The sequence below is a fragment of the Drosophila innubila genome, chromosome X (genome assembly GCF_004354385.1).
Source record: "Drosophila innubila isolate TH190305 chromosome X, UK_Dinn_1.0, whole genome shotgun sequence".
Lineage (NCBI taxonomy): Eukaryota > Metazoa > Arthropoda > Insecta > Diptera > Drosophilidae > Drosophila > Drosophila innubila.
Genome location: NC_047626.1, coordinates 10,198,925 through 10,218,900, shown reverse-complemented (window position 1 = coordinate 10,218,900; position 19,976 = coordinate 10,198,925). Strand labels below are relative to the sequence as shown.

The following is a 19,976-nucleotide window of genomic DNA, read 5'->3' as shown; positions in this document are numbered from 1 at the left end:
CCTCCTCCCCCTCCATCCTACCCTCTGCCCCACTCTTTTTCTTCTCCAAAAAAACCACAACATACACAAGTGCTGTACACTGCAAATAGTGCAAAATAAAATGGAATAAAATGAAAAACTACGCAAAACTATGCAAAAACAAAACCATGGAATGCACATTGAAAAATGCAAATAAAAATTAAATATAAGTTATTTAATATAGTGCAAATTGAGCGAACTCTTCAATAATAATCCATCGATAATGTTCAATCTATATTCATGATAAACATAACAGCTAAATAAAAAATTTAATAATAAATTATTAGATGTGAAAATTTAACGCCTTTAAATTTACAAAAATGGTATTGATTTAAAAAAAACTTGGAATTCATCACAGCTCACTCTTAATTCTGGAATTTTAAAAATCATCATTAAATATATATATATATATATATATATATATATATACATAAATTTTTAAAAATCGGAGCAGTGATAAAAAAAAAATACATTAAAATCATTAATGACACTTTTTGAAAATCGGAGCAGCGATAAAAAATATTAAAATTAAATCTCAAAAGCTTAAGAAAATTAAGTGTAACTTATATCAGTTAAGTAGTTCTAGTAATTTGAAGAATTATAAATGTAAGGTTTTGAGTAATATTTTTTATATTTGATGCAAATTTTTAAAGACTTTATGTCAAACTTATATCTAGTTGGCTAGAAGTTCCCAAAATAAATTATTAAGTTAAACTTTCTCTGTGAAATTTAAATTTGAACATTTACTCACAAGGTTTGTAAATTTAAGTAAATATCTTGATTGTCGAAACCAAATTAATTACTTAATATTGGAAAATAAGAATAACGATTTATATATTTCTACGTTTGGTTAAGCTTTAAGGCAATAAGGTCTCAATTAAAGCGTGCCTATTATTAGCTCATTAAAATTGAATACTGCGACTCTTTCAGCTGGTGTCATTGCGTCACAATGTCATTAAGTGTCCTTAGGACCAGGGCTAATATATAGATGCTCCTTATTGAGATACCAGAATTAACGAGGGGAATATATAGTATGTAAATAATTGATTTATAAATGTATAATTGTGTGGCAGGACCATCAATTGGCTGTCTTGCGTTTTGTTGGCCCTGGCAGCGGCCTAGGGGCACGTTGTGGCACGTTGCACGTTGCAAGTTGCACACAAATGGAACCTTAACGTTCAATGCAATTTGGTTCTTGGTTGCCGTGGCCAATTATTTGTGCTGTTATCGTGGCCGTCACCGTCAGCTTCGACTTCGACTTCGACGTCGACTTCGACTTGGAGTCGACTTCGAGTTGAGTTGAGTTGAGTTGAATCGACTTGCAAGTCGTGGCGACCTTCTTGTGTTGACCTCAATATTGGCCAATAAGGTTGGTCGCTTTGTGCACATAACTGGCAGGTGGCATGCCTTGTTGTTGTTTGCCTCGCTTTTTGGCAACAGATTGAAGTGCAAGGAAGGCACGGAATGCCATACAAAATGGAGCCACATTGACGACTGGCCACAATGCTTGCCTCTCTATCATTCTCTCTCTTTCTGTCTCTCTCTCTCTCACCGTGACAATTTCGCTCAGTGCTCTTTTTAATATCCGTTACTTAAAAAATACGTAAAAGGGTATATAGTGTTCGTTGGAATGTATGTAATAGTTAGAAGGAGGCATCTCCGACCCCATAAAGTCAACAGCCGAGTAGTTATAGCCATGTCCGTCTGTCCGTCCGTCTGTCCGTCCGTGTGTCCGTCCGTATGTCCGTCCGTCTGTCCGTCCGTCTGTCCATCCGTCTGTTCGTCCGTCTGTCCGTCCGTCTGTCCGTCCGTCTGTCCGTCCGTCTGTCCGTCCATCTGAGCGGCTAGATCTCAGAGACTAAATATAAGATATAGAGATACCAAATTTGGCACCCAGATTTCTATAGACCCCACGCAGGTCAACTTTTTTTTTTAATTTTTGACACGCCCCCTTTCGCTTCGGCAATTCGCAAAAATCCAACACACCCACAGTTTTTAATATAATACAGTTTTTATGGTAATTAACGTTATATATTAATAATCTCTATAATATCACTTAAGCGCAGTAAGATCGGACAAGTAGAACGGGAGTAATAGCTAACCAAAGTTATTAAAAAAGTTAATATTTCAATACAATCACCTAAAAGTATGCAGTAGTTTTTCTTTAAAGTACTTTTATACGTATATTGAAATAAGTAACGGGTATCATATGGTCGGGATCGCGACTATAGCCTTTCCCACTTGTTTTACTTTCTTTTTTGCTCATTTTTAATGGCAGCCTGGCATAATGAGCTGCAAATACATACATAGCTACGTATACGTATGTGCCACACAGAGTATAGAGAGTGAAACACGGTTTGCATTTGTTTTGTCCCACTGGGAATAGTTCTCTCTCTCTCTCTCTCTCTCTCTCTTTCTCTTTGGCTGTCTGTCGTTGTGTCTGACGGCCAGCAGCATTGACACAATAAAACTTTTCCAGCACATTTTTCATTCGTGTTGCTAGTCGCTGTGTTGCAAGTGCAGCATTCTGCATTTATTGACGCATTTTGCTCTTTTGCATATTTGCGGCCGCGTAGCATGCGACAAATGAAGCGTTCGTCAGCCGCTTGTCGTTTTGGCCATTTAGGGTCGTTTCGGCCAACAAACATGCGACAATTCATCGATGAAAAACAAGTCCCCATTTGCCATCCACACCGACCGCTTGGCATTGAGTGGCAGGAGGAGGTGGCAGTGGCAGAGGCAGTGGCAGTGGCAGCGACACTATCAAATTGAATGGAGTCAAGTGCATTGCATTTGGCATACTAATAAATATTAAAAAGTGCCAAAAGTTGACATCAAATATAAAATAGTTTTTAATATTGCACTAGTTCGTTACGTGCTCAATGCTACAGAATACAACAATATACAACAAGACTGACACAATACACAATAAGAAAACTGCAACTGCAAATTGACGGATTTCCCATAGTCTTTCATCAATTTACCATTACCACTACCATTACCATAACCCCAATTCTTACTCATAACATACAATGCATGTACTATATATGCATAAAATACCATTTTTCAAATAAGCAATGCAACAATTATCCTAAAACCTTTAGATCAATGGTGCCAAAACTATGTGTATTTTCTTAGTGTTTTAATCAAAAATGCATTTTCTTTTGACAATAGCATTACCATTACTGTTACGGTAATTAAACTTAAGTTGAAAATATCATTAGCATTTACATTATCAATATTTTTGAGATAACCTCATTAATAAGCCTAATTTTCCCTAGGATTTTTAAAGACATTAACACTAGCATTAAATTGGACATTATTATTACCTGTATTATTACCTGTATTATTATCCTTATTATTATCAATTATGATGCTATTATCATCAGTATTAGCGTTACAGTTACCTATTAATAAATTAATATTCGTGAACCCGAACCAAAACTGAACCGCTTTCTAAAATAAAAGGTTCGGTTCGAAAAAAAAAAATAATTACATAAATTTTATGGTTTTATTATTTGAGACTTCGGATTAAAATAAGTCATATATATATAAATCTTCAAATAAATTTAAATTTAAATAAAAAAAAAAAATTTATTTAGTTCAAAATGTAGAGAAAAATGTAAAACAATAAAAAAATTTTGTATGAAATTGAACCAAGGCTCGAACCCAAACCTTGGGTTCAGGGAGTATATAAACCAATTCGCGAACCAAACCGATGTCTTCCTCTATGGTTCGAACCGCCGAACCGAACCTTTAACATAATTTTGGATGCTTGCAGCCTTGATTAGAATACAGTTTTCGAAAATAATAAGTGATACATCATTGTTAGCAATATCATTTTCATAATCAATATGACTATCATTGACATAAAATTCAACATTAACCTTAGCTTTTTATCTCCATCATTTCCAATAGTTTTACTATCATTAACATCAGCAATCATAATTATTTTTATGTTATTGTTTTTATTAACAGCCTCCTACCTAATTGTTTTAATGAAGAAAATTAAACGTTTATTATTTTATAACGTTTTTCTACTGCACAAAAAGTAAATACAATTGCAATTTTTTAACATACATACTATACATACATTTTATTTTAATGAATTTAAAAATATTCTTTTTTTTAATTTAATTAATTTTTTTTGTAAGATTTGCATTAAACATAATACAATTTCTTTGTTTGGTTTTAATTAAAATTTAGTGTTTTTTGTTATGTTAATAATTTGATAAAAAAAAAAAAACAAAAAATATCGCTCAACTAACTCATGCAGAGTAATTAGAGAAGCGAGTGCTGTACAAGAAATGCGGGAAAGTCCCACACTTTTAGCCTGTACAGTACTCGCTTCCCTATATCATTATGAGCTATCATTGAGGGAACGATGTGACATCCTGGTACGCAGACGCTTGGTAGCCACCAGTTGAGACATTTTGCGCAGCGTCATATAATCCTTGTTGAGCATCCGGCAGAGCTCAATGAAGGTGCATAGCCTGGGCGACCGCAGCTCCTTGGCCAACTCATAGGCATTATTGAGGACCTCCGCCTGACGCTCGAACTTACAGAGTATGGCATGCGATTTGGCTTGCAGCATTGTGGCCAAAAATTCCCAGATTTTACTATTGCATCTTCTGGCCTCATCGATGGACTTCTTAGCATACAAAAGGCAACGAAGCTGTTGATTCTGCGCCATGTGCGAGTCGGCCAACTCATAAAGAAGGTAGCTGCGTTCGATGGGTTGCTTTGAGAAATGCAAACGCTTCTCCAATTCAAGTTTGGCACGTCTAACAAGAGACAGGGTAAGCATTGGATAAAGAAATGTTTTAAGGACATTAAAAAAGGAATGTTATCTTCAGCATGTCGAGCATTTGATAGTCTATCAAATCATTTTAAATATTTATAAAATTTAAAATACAAAGTCATATTGATGTAGAGATGTAAATCCAAATTATGAATCGAGCTTAAAAAAAAAAAAGAAAATTTTAAAAATCGCGTTTTTTGACAATTTATATCAAGTATAACGAGTTACAAATTTCGAGTTTTTCAAATCACTTCTTTTTAAGGTCAAGGCCAAAAAATATGGAAAAAATGGACAGTGTTTGAAAAATTAAATTTTTCAACTTTGATGCAGAGCTAAAAAAAAAACCAAAAAAATGATAAAATTGACATTCCGCAAGGAAATCGGTTATGATTTGAGATAGTTATGACAGTTTGAAGTTTTTTTAAGTAGTGTCAAGGGGAATGTATAGAAAAAATGGACAGTGATGGAAAAAAAATTAACTTTTCAATTTTGATACAGTATTGAAATAGAGGCCAAATAATGATAAAATTGATATTCCGCAAGGAAATCGGTTAAGATTTGGCAAAGTTATGACAGTTTAAAGTTTTCGAAAAAGCATCAAGGGGCAAGTATAGAAAAAATGGACTGTGATGGAAAAATTGAGCCTTTTTCAATGCGTTACACATTTCGAGAGAATATTAGAGTAGCCTATGTATGGAAATAAACTTACTTATGCGCCTTTGCCTGCTCAAAGGCCTCACCGCTGTCGTCGTAGACGTATGTGGAGCGATCTCCAAAGACAACGTGCCGCTGTTCGGTGGGCTTTAATGGCATCACCCCAAGTAGATGGCACATGGAGTTATTATCGTAGGGCGACACTTTCTGGTTGGGCAGACGATAACCCTCGCACAGGCTCAATGCCAAATGATTGTATACCTCGTTCATGAATTCCGTTTTCCAGGGCATCACCCGTCGCGTCTTTAGCACATTATACTCGCCCATAACTTTTGCCACATATTTGCGCAGACGCTAAGTCAAGGGTTAAATGGTATATGATTAACATTATTAAAATTAAATGACATTAGCTTAAAGAGACTTTTAGCATAAAGCTTTTACTCAGACTTAAAATACCGTGCTTAAAGCTTTCATGAAGGAAATTTCAGCTAAAGGCATTCGTAAGCTTTTGCAAATTTGTAAAGTATAAAAGCTTTTAGCTTTTCACAGCTTTAAAATTGTTGTGAGGAATAAAATGTTATTGGTTTTTTTTATTTAAAGACTAGCGCTTGAAGCTCGTATCATATTATGTATTAAGTTAACATTTTTAAAGTGTACTGAACAATACTAGGCTTAATTTGTTAAATAAATAAATATAAAAAATGTTTTAATAAATTAATCAAAATTGTAATATTCTAACTTAAGGTGTGATCAAATGAGAAAAACTTAAATTTCCTTTTAAAACTGAATATATATTAAAATTAATTTAAAATATTTTTAATCTAACATATTAATAAGAGAACTAAAACTGTACGTATTTGTAAAATTCTGAAATCCTCAGAAAATTTCTAAGAAAAAAAAAGAAAAAAAGTTTAAGGGCAAAAAGATTGCAAGAATTAACATTCTGATTAAGTTTAAACGTATTACACACCACTGTATCCTCTTGTTCTCGTAAAGCCATAATAGTCCGTAGAATGGAAATCATGTTCCGGCGTGTTTGATACTGTATTCTGAACATGTTGGCCTGATGGAAGCGTGCCGCCATCTCGGTATTGTCGGAACGCGCGTAAAGCTCATTATAAATCGGACTACGGGCGTGAAGCATACGGCAAAATTTGTTGACGTAGTCAAAGCAAGTATTCATGATCTCTTTGCGTTCGCCAGCGGAATTAAATGCCTTATCCATCACGACATTGGGATTGCTGCGAAGTGATTTGAGAAATGAGATATCGGCCCAGGTTTGCTGGAAATAGGTTTGAAAATAGACTTTTGTCTTGCGTTTGGACCAAGCCGTCTCCAGCGGTGATGCTCTCAGATTCTTCTTCTCAACAAAGCTCAGGACATCGCATTCATTTCGTTCCTTGAGCTTCTGCCAGCGTATAGTGGGCTCGACGTGTTTCCGTTGCTTGAGATGGTGTTCGTGGAAGGCGGCCAGTTTTGAGCCATTTTTCAGAAAAAATGGAGTCAGACTATCGCCGATGGTATCCTTGAAGTTCTCGTTGATAATCGTGAGACGATGATTAAATGGCAATTTTTTATGGCCGACATGCATCCGCAAATTGTTGTGAATGATCATTTTGTTTTCCTCAAACTGATTGAGATCGTGCAATGCATCAACTATTTGTATATTGACCGATGTATTCCATGGACCAGCAATCTTGGAAGCCTTTTGACTGTCTTTTAACGCAGCCTCCGGACGTGCAATCAATCTATTGAATTTGCTCCTCATGAACAGGGTCAAAAAGTCATCAGACACGTGATCATCGATGCACTTGTCAAAATATTCCAGCGCCTGCGTATTATTGCGTTTACTGGCAAAGTGTTGAGCCCAGCTGCGATAGATGGAGCGTTGTTGTTTTGATGTCCAACCCATTACCTCCCAGGGATTTAAACGGGGCTTTAGAACGCCCGCCTGCGCTTCTGAATTCAAATTTCTAGCTGCCATTGGATTTGATTAAAAAACTCTCAAAACGATGAAAAGGATGAAAAAGAAAGTTAAATCCTAAAAAATGAAAATAACTAAAAAACGAAAATGTTTTAATCGTAACTAAAATCGAACCTTAATGAAGTAAAATACGACAAACTTCATCCAGGATGCTTTATCAAGTTGAAAATCAAATAGAATATACGAAAATACTTATTAAGAAAACGAAGAAGAGCTATTCGCAGAAATATCTTAAAATGAGAAAACAAATAGATTGTATACAGTAAATTGGGGTGGAGATTCATATATTGCCTTTACGCCCACGGATCACATATTAAGTATCAGATTATATATTATAAAAAATGTATTTAGCAAATGTTCAACAAACATAGGATTACGATGTTTCTTTATCCTGGAATGGATCTTTGCCTATGTACTTGTCAAGCTGGTCAGCAGCATCTGGATCAGACTGAGATAGTTCTGTAAAGCCCTCCTTATCCACAAAGCATATTTCATGATCATCGGGGTCGGCTAAAATGATCACCGATACAGTTGCCTTGCCCGGAGTGTCCAACTGGATCAGAGGTTTAAGAATGGTGCCCCCAGCAGCCTGAACAGCCTCGAATAACGGTTGCTGAGTAGATCCGGGTATTTCGAATGCAATACGGCCATATGCCTTAGCACGATCCAACTTCTCCTTTAAGAGTGTGAGACGTAGCGAAGCTTGCTTATCACCATAACTAAGCAGCAGGGACTCCTCGTTCTCCTCGATCTTGTTCATCTTGAGCAGCTCATGCCAATATTTGCGAGATGCCGCCAAATCGCTCACATGCAGCTCTACCTGTTGCACTGGATCTGATGATGCACTGGGCTCTGCCTCAACCACATAGAACTTATAGCCGTCTGGGGAAGTGAGCATGTTCCGATCGCCTTGCTTTGAAACCGGATAAGAATGCTCGGCGGCTTTCGTTAGAATGTCCTTGGAATGTATAGTCACGCCTCCGAAATCGTTGCCTGTAATTGTTCGATTCGATGAGTGGATTCTTATTTGTTGTTATTATTATTATAAATTACCCATTTCATAACTTTTTACGCCGTAATTATAAGTCAGTTCGAAGACAAAGTTCGAGCTCTCCGGACCATATCCGATCATGGTCTTACTCCAGCGATTGTCGTATGGCCTGCACATGGTAAAATCTTAGAATTTATCAATACATTTAGCTCAATATCAATACTTACCCATTGCACTCAGCCTCGCAGCCTTCTTTGAACTCCTCATGCCGGTAGACCTGTTTAAAATAAAATATAAATAAATAATTAAGAGATACACTCGATAAGATAGTTAATTTAATTTTAAAAAAATATCTGGAAATAGCTTGAGAAATGATCTAGCAAGCTGATAAAAAAAAGGACAATGTTAAAAACATAATTTTATTAAGGTTTAAAAAAAAAAACAGATTAGTTGGGTGTCAAGTTACCAAACGTTTTTTTCATTTTATTCTAAGCTAGCAACACATAAAATTCTGATTTCGACGACGATATTCACAGAATCTTTATATTTGTCAAATAAGTTTTATTATTTATGTATACAACGCTATTTTCTAAATTTGCATTTAAGTTTTTTAAATGAATTCTCTTTTCCAATCAGATTTTGAATATTTAGCTTTCAATAAGTAGCTATAAAATAGCTAAACGGTCGTCTGTTGCTAATCTGAGATCTGTTTGTTAGTACTATATCTACTCAGCGCATAAATTCATTATACGCTCGGCACAGGGTATTATGATAATACATGAAGCCAATACCATATAGTGCTTATCTAACATTACTTTAATAAGCGTCTACATGGAGTCGTGATGACTGATGAATTGCTAGTCACGTTCAGATAAAAACAACATTTGTGAATGCTTGCTTTTAAGTAATTAAATGTACCCTAATATACACATACATATGCCTATGCATATATAAAAGTAATCGAGTTTGCAAACTAGGCCTTAAAAGTTGTAGCTCGCCCACTGTGCCTTACCTTCATGCCCAAAATGGTGCGAAAGAAAAATGCATTCTTAGCGCGATCCCCAATCTTGAATACATAGTGAAGAGCTCGTCCCGGTATAGCCGCCATAATTAATTAAAAAATAAGTGATGTAAACTTAAACCAACTTGATGCTGTGACTTTTAAAATTTTATAGGCGAGTTGGCGACAAGTTTTACTTATTCTGTTAGTTGGTTCTGTTAATTGTGAAATGAATTCTGTTAACTTGTCAACAAACTGTTGATTGTACTATTGTTAACATGCTGCAACGCCGGCAATCGATACTTTTTCTGTTCGTGTTCTGCACGTTGTAATAACTTGATCAAATAAATTAGTAAATAAATTTATTAATTCCAATAAAATCAGTAATTTTTAAAAATATTTATAATTAATTTAATGTTTCAATAAATTAATCAATAGAAAAAAGCTAAATATATTTCGATATTTAAGTAAGCGAGCTATATCGATAAGAAAAATAGACAACAACGATACAAGAGCTGCGATACTTTACTTTTATTTTGAAAAGCTTAAAGCACGTCGATAAAATAAATATAATTGGATACAAAGAAGCGAATAAAAGACTGAAAACTTAAATATTGAAATTTGTGCGCTGTAAATTTTTAAATTTTTATTATTAGTTTAGTAACCCGTTTGTTAGCTATCGATATCATCGATAAATATACTTGTCAAAGTTCATCGCTAAATACATACTTGCTTGCTCTTGTTGTGTAACTGAAACGCGTATTTTTATAATAAGTATGTGCAAAATAAACACCGAAAACACATAAAATTGATTAAACTTTAAATACTTTCAGACGCCCACAATGTCCGCCTCTGCTGCCCGTGGTTCGACATCGCTGTTAAAGCGTGCCTGGAACGAAATTCCCGACATTGTTGGCGGCTCTGCTTTGGCTCTTGCTGGCATTGTTATGGCTGGTATTGGTTTGGCCAATTACTACTCCAAGGATGGTGACAATCGTCGATATAAGATGGGCTATGTCGTCTACCGTGACGACGATCCCCGCGCCCAGAAAGTCCACAACGACGAAGATGATTAAAGCAGCAAAATCTGTGAATACTCATAGTTTTTTTCAACCTGTTTTTTTTTCAATCTTTCGCGCTGCCGCAATATAACTAGTAAATAGTAAAAACAAATGTTTAAGTGTAAAACTCGGCAATGGGGAGAAGGTCAAAATAACCAGCAAAAAAAATGGTACCCCCTATATTTGTATTCTACGGTCAATTCTAAGATGTTTTTACCAAAAATCTGTAATTCTAAAATTAATTCCTAGTCCCCGCTCTTTGAGTTGAAAAATTGCCGTTTTTAGTTTAAAATTATGTTTTAAGGACAATTTGTCTTTGAATTTGAAAGTCCTGGTCCTAACACGAGTTTTAATACCAATCTTGTCAGGATCGGACTAACAATACTAAAGATATGGTAATAACTAATGATAAGAATATCAAAAAAACGTTTTTCAACTCAAAAAGCGGGGACAAGGAATTGATTTTAGAACTATGGTTTCGTGGTGAAAACATCTTAGAATTGACCGTAGATTACGAATATAGGGTACCATTTGTGAATTTTTTTTTGGCCCATACAAATCGATGCACTCTAATAACCATAGCACATATACAGTAAACCAAATAACTATTGACAGTCCAAAAGTATTGTAACTATGTAACTAATTTCAATCGAAGCTTATGGCCACAAGGTTTATTTCTATGAGGTGAAGTCTTAGATAAAGTTGCTCTCGTACCTATTTTCACAGTTCATAAGGAAACGTTCGTTCCAAGATGTATTTACAACTAGGTGACTTGTTCAACACTGTTGCACTCTTTTGTGTAAGCTATTTTGACAGTTGGGAAACAAACTTCATGTTTGCTATCTCGTTCTAGCGCCTCTAACACTGAGAGTCGAAAGAGCACGACAAAAATGTATATGTCACCAGCTGTCAACAAATAAGTCGCCTCATTAAATACATCTTAAAATGTTCGTTCCAGCGCCTCTATGAGAGCCGAGAGAGCACTTTTGAAAGTTTAACTACCTTGGCTGTCACCTTATATAAATACAATATTAAGTGCAAACTAAACATATTTAATTCTAGTGAGTGAGGTTTATTGTCCTGGAGTATAGTATATGAATTGACAATTACGATGACTGAATTTGTGATGCTTCTGATAGGCAGCAAGCGTATGATATTGTTCCTCGCACAAGGCGCACTGATAATTAATAGAAGTCGATGCTACTCCTAAATTGGTCTTTGTGCTTAGCTCCTTTTCGCTAATCATCTCCATCTCGACAACTGGAAAGAGACAGAAGGCAAAGTTTGAAATAGAATTTTAAAATTTGTTTACATTACGCATAGCTTACATTCATTGGGCTCGTTCTTGAAGACAATATTGGTCGCCTTAATATCATCATCATCTGTCTCAATGACCTGGTCGTTGGCATCTAAAGTCTTGACTGTGAACTTAATGGAATTCTGCTCCGTCGTTGGCTGCGAGACACGCGATCGATTTCTACGTTGTTCAAATTTTAAAGCGACGCCAAATTCGTTGTTGGCTGTCAACCATTTGTTGTTGAATTCGTAGATCATAATTAGTTTTTTAATGCACACACGACAAATCTGCTGTGGATAGTCATCGCCCCGCTGTAGAGGTGGCAGAGACCCGCAAGCTGGCAGACATCCCGCTAATACTTCTGATATTGGTACATTCTTATCCAGCACAACGACGCTGTCCACGAAAATATTTATTGCGTCCAAGCAATCGTTGCCGCAAGTGCGGCAGATATTTTCAAATATCTCCATGTCTTATGTATACGTGTACAACAACACAATTTTATTAAATAACATGTAATGTTGTCTTCAACATTTGCGGCATTTCATTTTGTTGATTTTAAAAAATACGAAAATCGTAAGTAAAATACGAATTGATAATAAAAACCGAAAATACAGTGAATGCTAGAGACGGTAATCTATGGTAAACAATGGCTGCAAGCTATCGATATACGTAGTTTGTTAGCGATGTCTCTACCCAATGAGTTATGCTACGATAACATTTACAAGCCAAAATTGCTTAAAATACAAGTAGAAAAATCTATAATTTTAGTGTTTTCTGTAGTTTAAATTCCTACAAATTGCTGAATAAATAAATTATAAGCTTTAAAATTTTTTTTAAATCATTTCCTTATTCAAAATAATAACAAAAACTCGACTAAAAATATGGCACTTCATTGATATTTGTAATAAAATAATAACAAATAAAATATTAATATGGAACAAAATGAACGATATAGTTCGTGAAGTACTAAATAAGTTCATTCGTTCGTTTTGATGACCCGTTCAATTGAACTTATTCAGAACGAAACGACACAACTCTAATATACTGCGATGAATATATCGCTCATCTCTAGTGCGGGTGCATCGTAAAACAATACAAAAAGAAAATAAAAATAAAAAGAACAACAATGCAGCAAAAACTGATTTTGTACAGCGTTGTTATATCATTTTTTATTATAAATCCTGTCACTCACGCCATACAGGCGCGCAGCGATAAGGAGCAGGCCCAAACGGTTGTCTCCGGCACGGCCGTGCAGTCGGTAGTTCCCGTCCAAGCACAATCTCAATCGCAGTCACAACAAGCGGGCTCCAATTCAGCTGCATCGACGGTGTCCTCGGCCTTCAATCCATTGGGACCGAATGTGATGTGCTCGTTTCTGCCTCGCGACTTCTTGGAGTGCAAGGAGCCAATTGATCATCGCAATAATGAGACGGCTAAGCAGGTCAAGGGCTACGGCTGTCTACGATTTGGAGGTTCCGCCTATGAGGATGTAGAGCACACCAAGGTGCAATGTACGGTCTACACCGACATCGATTGCTACGGTGCACGCACATTCTTCCGGGAGGGTGTGCCCTGTGTACGCTATACGGATCATTACTTTGTGACCACACTGATATACAGCATGTTGCTGGGATTTCTGGGAATGGATCGGTTTTGTCTCGGCCAAACGGGCACTGCTGTGGGCAAACTATTGACAATGGGCGGCGTGGGTGTGTGGTGGATCATTGATGTGATATTGTTGATAACGAATAATCTGTTACCGGAGGATGGTAGCAATTGGAATCCCTATGTTTAAACTTTAAACTGTGGCGCACTTTGATGTGATAATACTTAGTGGCAGAACTGTTGTAAATAAATTATATTTTAAGCAGAGAATTTATTGTCTATCTAAGCACCTAATTTATTGCAAATCTACACACATTTCTCTAATTCATAAGAAATAAAGGTACAATAATGTTAAACTAATTTAAAGTAGTCAGTTCATTTTGACAATTATAGATGAAGTGAAATTTATACGAAAAACAACTAAGTATTAAAGCAAGCAAAGTAATTTGTGAAGGCCTTAAATATACCCCCTATATTTAATGACAATAAATTAAAAAAAAAAAAACCAAATATTTGTTATTTTATCGATATCGTGAGTATCGCAGATTGGCATTTAGAATACCGATATATTTATGCGATAGCCATAGACTCACATCACTATAATGGCCGCTTAAAAGTAGCTTTGAAAAAACAACAACAACAAGCCAGTTCCATATAAATCGTTTTTAGTTCGTATCATCAGCAGTTTGCATTCGTTGCTGGTGCATGGTCCGTCGTTGACACATGCACATAACAAAAGCAATTATCACTTGCTGCTAACAACAAACACACTCGTGTACATACATACATATTTACATAAACCAAGAGTTTTTTCTGTTGCTTTGTCAGCGCCATTTTAACAATTGTGTAGCTGCAAGAATGAAATTCTTTTTAGCGACTTTGTCGCTTGTGGCCTTTGTGGTCACAGCCTCCGCCGAAGTGAATGATCCGCATATGCTAAGCGATGAGTTTATCAAGTTGGTAGAGCAAAAAGCCAATACATGGACGGTAAGTAAATTGACAATTATTTTGCGTTTTTTTTTTTTTTTTGTCATTGCCACCGATGACGTGACAAAAACTGCATAATTTTCACTTGCAGGTTGGCCGCAATTTCGAGGAGAATGTTTCGGAGCAACATATACGTGGTTTGATGGGCGTGCATCCCGATGCACACAAGTTCACGCTGCCGGAAAAGAGTCAAGTGCTGTCCGATCTGAGCGAGACGGATGGCGGTGATCTGCCCGAGGAATTCGATGCACGCAAACATTGGCCAAACTGTCCGACAATTGGTGAGATTCGTGATCAGGGCTCCTGTGGTTCCTGCTGGGCATTTGGCGCCGTCGAGGCAATGTCGGATCGAGTAAGTAAACGCCCCCAACAACGACAAAAACAACAATAGCAAAAACAATAACAAAAACAAAGGCAGCTGACGCAGCTGCTGATGCTTATCGCACTGTTACTTATCGATTTCTATTAAATTGCGTTGTTGCAGTTTTATTTTCTGTGCTTATGTGTGTGTTTGTGCGTGTGTGTTTGTGCGTGTGTGTGTCTGCTCTTTGTTAGGACTGTTATACTGATTAGTTGCCTTTTGTTTAGACTTATGTATATTGATTTGTTGCCTCCTTTTTGTTCATACCGTTATACTGAATAGTTGTCTTCTTTTGATTGAGACTGTTATACTGATTAGCATTGCCTTCTTTCGTTAAGACTGTTATACTAATTAGAGTTGCCTTATTTTTATAGGTATGCATACATTCCAATGCCAAGGTGAACTTTCACTATTCGGCTGATGATCTGGTGTCCTGTTGCCACACTTGCGGCTTTGGCTGCAACGGTGGTTTCCCCGGCGCCGCTTGGAGCTACTGGACACGCAAGGGTATTGTAAGCGGCGGTTCTTACGGCTCCAAAGAAGTAATTTATATAAATATATTATATTCTGTAATAGATTGTTTAAGTAACATTTGAATCTTGCAGGGCTGCAGACCATACGAAATTGAGCCCTGTGAGCATCACGTGAATGGCACTCGTCCTCCATGCTCCCAAGGCAGCACACCACGGTGCCAGCATCAGTGTGAGTCCGGTTACTCGGTCGATTACAACACGGACAAGCATTTTGGGGCAAAGGCATATTCGATTGGTCGCAATCCGCTGGATATTCAACGTGAAATCATGACCAATGGACCCGTGGAGGGAGCGTTCACCGTTTACGAGGATTTGCTATTGTACAAGAGCGGTGTCTATCAGCATGTCCATGGACGTGCTTTGGGCGGTCACGCCATTCGCATACTCGGCTGGGGTGTCTGGGGTGATGGGAAGGTGCCCTACTGGCTCATTGGCAACTCGTGGAACACCGACTGGGGTGACAACGGCTTCTTCCGCATCCTGCGCGGCGAAGATCACTGCGGCATTGAGAGCGCCATTTCAGCAGGACTGCCCAGGCTCTAAATACTTGAATCTAATCCTCTCCTGAAATTGTCCCAAGTACGTTAACAATAATTTCCACTATGTATGTAAACAAGTACTGACGTTTTAGTATATAAACAAAAAAAATAAACGAAATGATCAAACAACAAATAGCGTCTAATAATGGATATCTTAAGTAAAGATTCTTTAGAAGGATTTCATATTTTAAAACAAATCATGTAAAGAATGAAATTATAGTGAAGTGAATTTAAAAACAGATTTCTATTCTGTCTTTTTAATGATTAATATAACTAGAATATCTCAAGTAAGGATTCTTAAGATGGTTTTCATATATTGAAACAAATATCATGTAAAGACTGAAATTATAGTGAAGTGAATTTAAAAAACAGATTTCTATTCTGTCTTTTTAATGATTAATATAACTGGAATATCTCAAGTAAGGATTCCTAACATGGTTTTCATGAAATAAAACAAATTTACGTTGAAACTGAAATGATATCCCAGTGAATTTAATAAAAGATTTCTATACTTTCTTTTCTAATGATTAATATAACTAGAATAGCTCAACTAAGATTCTTAACATGGGTTTGTTTTAATGAAACAAATATGTATATAAAGACTGAAATGAATTTAAGTGAATTTAAAAAACAAATTCCTGTTCTTTCTGTCTAATATTAAAAATAACTAGAATATTTTTAATTAAAATATTTATTAATTGACTTTTATATAACCTAATGCTAGCTGTAGACAACTGTACAGTTGACGTGATTAATATGTGCTTATTGCAATATATTCAGTTCAAAGATTAATTATATTACTCATTTGTGATTCCGCAAATTCTGGTCGGCTGACTCGGCCCCATGTGATCTGAGCTTGGCTTATCAGTTGCGGAGCTGTACAAACTTCAATTAGTCGGACACTGAGCGGAGTCAATTAAACCATTCGTTGGACGCCCCGCAGACTCAATTCGAATCCCAATACCAGTCCCCCAGTTCTGCAGTGTGAAGCCCCGTTCAAAGTGCTTATAATGATAAATAATAGTCCAACGGCATGTTTGTTTTTCACATATCTTTTTTTTATTAATGTGTATTTGTATTTATGTATTTATTTTTCTCATTTGTAACATCAAATAGAACATTTTGTTTTTGTTTTTTTTTTTTATAACGACTTTTTCTTTTTGCTTTTGTATGCACGTTATTATTATTTACTTTGAATACCGCCATATCTCTCTCTCTCTTTCTTTTGCGCAGGGCATTTAACAAACAGCTAACATAGATCGAAAAATATTTTGGACTGCAATTTTGGATCACTCCCCTTGATTTGTATTTCTTTTTTTTTTAGTGGAGATTAGCCCTCAAGTTGTTTATTGTTACTCTCAACGTTTTTTCTTAACATTTTGCAAATTGTTTTCTTGCACCTCTTGAAAAAGTTATTCTTTGGAAAATATATGCATATCTTTTTTTTATACTCAGCTGCATCTGGCTCTTTCTTGCTAACATTTATGTATAATGCAGTTTCAATTTTAGATTTAGTTACGTTTTTGGTATTGTAAATAGATTGCATCTGGATTGCTCCGGTCTTTTTGTAATTTTTATAATTTGTATTGTTGAATTTGCCTTCAATAAATACATATTTATTAGTTATTCTGTTTATGTTCATCTTATTTTTTCTTAATCTCTAACGCATTTAGTTGTTGGACTTTTGCACTTAATATAGTACACATATTCATATATATATATGGTTTGTCGGAAATTCTTTGTCAATATTTATCTCTGTGTTTTGGTTAGGGTATTCACATTTGCAATTTACATACTTATGACATTCTTAGCTGGGGGCTTATCAGCTAAATGGTGGGTTAAAGTATCCATAAAACTCAATTTTAATAACAATTAAGCTATAAAAAAAAAAGTAGCTGTCTTTGTTCTTTCTAATGTGTAGTGTTTAAACGATTTTGGAGATATCCTTAATACTATAAGATATCAAAAAGCATCGTCCGGTTCCTGACGTTGTGGGAAAGAGAGCGCGAACTCGTTATACTTAAATTAAAGAAGTTGAAAATTTCAGAAAACTTAAGTTAAAGACATACAAATATAGAAACTACAATAAACTTAACTATAGGTTTCCTAATAGTTTTAAAGCATTTATGATCTGTAGAATTCGAAACAAGAAGCATTGACTTGCATTGTTTTTGGAATTTGCATGAATCGAGAAACGATTTTTAGATATTTCAAAATATCTTTTTCATTTTTCTAAAACGATTTTCTTGGTTGCATATGTATGTATTTATTTTATATATGCATATACTTACACTTGTATAGTTTGTATATGTATGTATATAGAGAATTTTAAACTCTTCAATTTGCATTTTAGGAAGTATACAATAAATATATTTCGTATCTCTGCTGAATACTCGAAAGTAAACAAATGCGATACATATTTTTGGATCCATTTTGTACCAATTTTTGTTTTTTCTTTTTATACCCTGTACCCATTGAATGGGTTAATAAATGTGTGCAAATGCTTGTAATAGACAATCGAAATTATTTTCAATGTATTTCCTGATCGATGGATCGATTCTCTCAGGTTATTATCTTAAATATCATTTTGTTCTATGTATATTGATAATTTCTGAAAATTTGAAGATCTGGTACAGGGTATCTACTAGACGTGCACCATCGAATAGAGCAAGTAAGTTTTAGTTTAATAAGTATGTTTTGTTTTTGTTTTTGTTTTGTTTTTTTTTAATTGTAGTTAACTTGTGTGGACAGCTTGTACATAACTAGGCGTGTAAATGTTTATGTTTGTGTGTCGTACACATACGTATGTATACATAAGTATATAGGGTTTGCTTTTGCATCATCAGGTCGCATATAGTTTAGGATTATTTCGAGATTTTCAATTCTATATACTATGTACTCAATTCTTGTTTATCACAAATGAGCGCAGTTATCTGTTCTGAATTTTTTCTTTCTTTTTTTTTTTTTTGCATCCGGTTTATGGATAGATAGTCCACATATATATAAATCTAACTGTATATCAATCTGTATTTGTTTCTGGTTTACGAGTATAACACTAACATCTATGAATCTTGAACGAAATGAACTGAATAAACGAGTATGTCACATTCAAAAAGTAGTTACAAACATTCTCCAGTTGACTTTCTTGTTCAACATTTCTTATAAAGTTTGTATATATGTATCGTTTTTTTTTTTCCTAAAAAAAAATATTTATCTGCCACAACATACAACAAATTTTTATAGATTTTTATCAACTTTGTTTTGTATTTTTTTTTTTTATTAATTTCTTGCATCTTTAGTAGCGAAAGACTATCACAATTATAGAGATTTCTTACGGGATTTTCCTTTAGGTTTAGAATTAGAATCAGATTGTTTTCATTTTCATTTGGAATACGTTTATAACTTTGCACGCACATACGAGACACACATAAATAGAGCTTTCTATTTTATTTTATTATTTTTTTTTCTGTTATTTAAGCCTGTTTTGAATTTCCATTTGAATCAAGTTCCATACACAAATGGATCCTTATGTGAAATTGATTCGAATTTGGTATCAGGCCAGATCGGTATGTAATTGTGTTGTCTTTTCTTCTTTTTAATTTTCATTATTATTATCAATATAAATATTTTGCTTAAGAAATGCATTGAATTTGCCATTTGATTTTGCAACGCTTTTACCTTGACGCTCGACGCACTTTACTCATTTCTACCAAGTCACATTGTGTAATTAGTTTCATTGAAGATCTTTGATAATTGTTCGATAAACTTATCTCCAAGTGCGATACTTATCTGCAGAGTTCTTTGTCCTTCAGTAATACCTCGATTTTGAACTTTGTTCGTTTGCATATGTTAAACGGTTTCATATATAGTTTTATGATTTTGTTATACAATATAGCATAGTTTCATTTTTTTTTGTGTTTGTTCTTTGCCATTAAATTTTGCATTGTTGTTTTAATAAATTTTTTTTTTTGTGAATATTTGTATTTTTTTTTTAAGTGGTTTGGAAAACCATCAAACAACAGGAGGAAACAGTCTTTCTTTCCAGGTACCTGAGAAATAGATTTTAAAAAAAATTGATCTTAATTAATGCAGTTAAATAAATAAATTCAAATCCAGATTTGTTCAGAGTTCCATTCTCGAAT

The 19,976-nt window shown here is 35.1% G+C and overlaps 6 protein-coding genes across 6 annotated transcripts; 3 read left to right on the top strand and 3 right to left on the bottom strand.

Annotated features, from left to right (window-relative positions):
- Nucleotides 1–4,149: 4,149 nt before the first annotated feature.
- Nucleotides 4,150–7,421, bottom strand: LOC117790649. Its single transcript, XM_034630154.1, has 3 exons — nt 6,444–7,421; nt 5,529–5,827; nt 4,150–4,802 (listed from the first exon to the last, which is right to left on the bottom strand). Exons 1-3 carry the CDS (start codon nt 7,383–7,385, stop codon nt 4,379–4,381), a joined length of 1,665 nt encoding a protein of 554 aa, XP_034486045.1. The 5' UTR covers nt 7,386–7,421; the 3' UTR covers nt 4,150–4,378.
- Nucleotides 7,422–7,710: 289 nt separating this feature from the next.
- Nucleotides 7,711–9,652, bottom strand: LOC117782269 (glyoxalase 1). The gene is made up of 4 exons (XM_034619329.1): nt 9,461–9,652; nt 8,676–8,725; nt 8,511–8,617; nt 7,711–8,450 (listed from the first exon to the last, which is right to left on the bottom strand). Exons 1-4 carry the CDS (start codon nt 9,554–9,556, stop codon nt 7,831–7,833), a joined length of 873 nt encoding a protein of 290 aa, XP_034475220.1. The 5' UTR covers nt 9,557–9,652; the 3' UTR covers nt 7,711–7,830.
- Nucleotides 9,653–10,085: 433 nt separating this feature from the next.
- On the top strand, nt 10,086–10,621 carry LOC117792326. Its single transcript, XM_034632407.1, has 2 exons — nt 10,086–10,222; nt 10,282–10,621. The coding sequence occupies exon 2, from the start codon at nt 10,291–10,293 to the stop codon at nt 10,522–10,524; it is 234 nt and encodes a 77-aa protein (XP_034488298.1). The 5' UTR covers nt 10,086–10,222; nt 10,282–10,290; the 3' UTR covers nt 10,525–10,621.
- A 939-nt stretch (nt 10,622–11,560) lies between these two features.
- LOC117792315 lies at nt 11,561–12,395 on the bottom strand. The gene is made up of 2 exons (XM_034632398.1): nt 11,838–12,395; nt 11,561–11,769 (listed from the first exon to the last, which is right to left on the bottom strand). Exons 1-2 carry the CDS (start codon nt 12,274–12,276, stop codon nt 11,582–11,584), a joined length of 627 nt encoding a protein of 208 aa, XP_034488289.1. The 5' UTR covers nt 12,277–12,395; the 3' UTR covers nt 11,561–11,581.
- A 511-nt stretch (nt 12,396–12,906) lies between these two features.
- Nucleotides 12,907–13,771, top strand: LOC117783958 (TM2 domain-containing protein CG11103). The gene has a single exon (XM_034621541.1). It carries the CDS (start codon nt 12,936–12,938, stop codon nt 13,602–13,604), a length of 669 nt encoding a protein of 222 aa, XP_034477432.1. The 5' UTR covers nt 12,907–12,935; the 3' UTR covers nt 13,605–13,771.
- A 325-nt stretch (nt 13,772–14,096) lies between these two features.
- Nucleotides 14,097–15,967, top strand: LOC117783917 (cathepsin B). Its single transcript, XM_034621489.1, has 4 exons — nt 14,097–14,401; nt 14,493–14,753; nt 15,137–15,304; nt 15,368–15,967. Exons 1-4 carry the CDS (start codon nt 14,273–14,275, stop codon nt 15,836–15,838), a joined length of 1,029 nt encoding a protein of 342 aa, XP_034477380.1. The 5' UTR covers nt 14,097–14,272; the 3' UTR covers nt 15,839–15,967.
- Nucleotides 15,968–19,976: the final 4,009 nt, after the last annotated feature.

Coding starts and splice junctions, on each gene's coding strand:
- LOC117782269 (XM_034619329.1), bottom strand. CDS start 9,556: ATGGCGGCTATACCGGGACGAGCTCTTCACTATGTATTCAAGATTGGG. Junction 8,726..9,460: donor GCACCATTTTGGGCATGAAG/GTAAGGCACAGT, acceptor TATTTTAAACAG/GTCTACCGGCATGAGGAGTT. Junction 8,451..8,510: donor CGTAAAAAGTTATGAAATGG/GTAATTTATAAT, acceptor GAACAATTACAG/GCAACGATTTCGGAGGCGTG.
- LOC117783958 (XM_034621541.1), top strand. CDS start 12,936: ATGCAGCAAAAACTGATTTTGTACAGCGTTGTTATATCATTTTTTATT.
- LOC117783917 (XM_034621489.1), top strand. CDS start 14,273: ATGAAATTCTTTTTAGCGACTTTGTCGCTTGTGGCCTTTGTGGTCACA. Junction 14,402..14,492: donor AAAAAGCCAATACATGGACG/GTAAGTAAATTG, acceptor TTTCACTTGCAG/GTTGGCCGCAATTTCGAGGA. Junction 14,754..15,136: donor TCGAGGCAATGTCGGATCGA/GTAAGTAAACGC, acceptor TTATTTTTATAG/GTATGCATACATTCCAATGC.
- LOC117792315 (XM_034632398.1), bottom strand. CDS start 12,276: ATGGAGATATTTGAAAATATCTGCCGCACTTGCGGCAACGATTGCTTG. Junction 11,770..11,837: donor CAAGAACGAGCCCAATGAAT/GTAAGCTATGCG, acceptor GTCTCTTTCCAG/TTGTCGAGATGGAGATGATT.
- LOC117790649 (XM_034630154.1), bottom strand. CDS start 7,385: ATGGGTTGGACATCAAAACAACAACGCTCCATCTATCGCAGCTGGGCT. Junction 5,828..6,443: donor GAGAACAAGAGGATACAGTG/GTGTGTAATACG, acceptor CCCTTGACTTAG/CGTCTGCGCAAATATGTGGC. Junction 4,803..5,528: donor GAGCAGGCAAAGGCGCATAA/GTAAGTTTATTT, acceptor GTCTCTTGTTAG/ACGTGCCAAACTTGAATTGG.
- LOC117792326 (XM_034632407.1), top strand. CDS start 10,291: ATGTCCGCCTCTGCTGCCCGTGGTTCGACATCGCTGTTAAAGCGTGCC.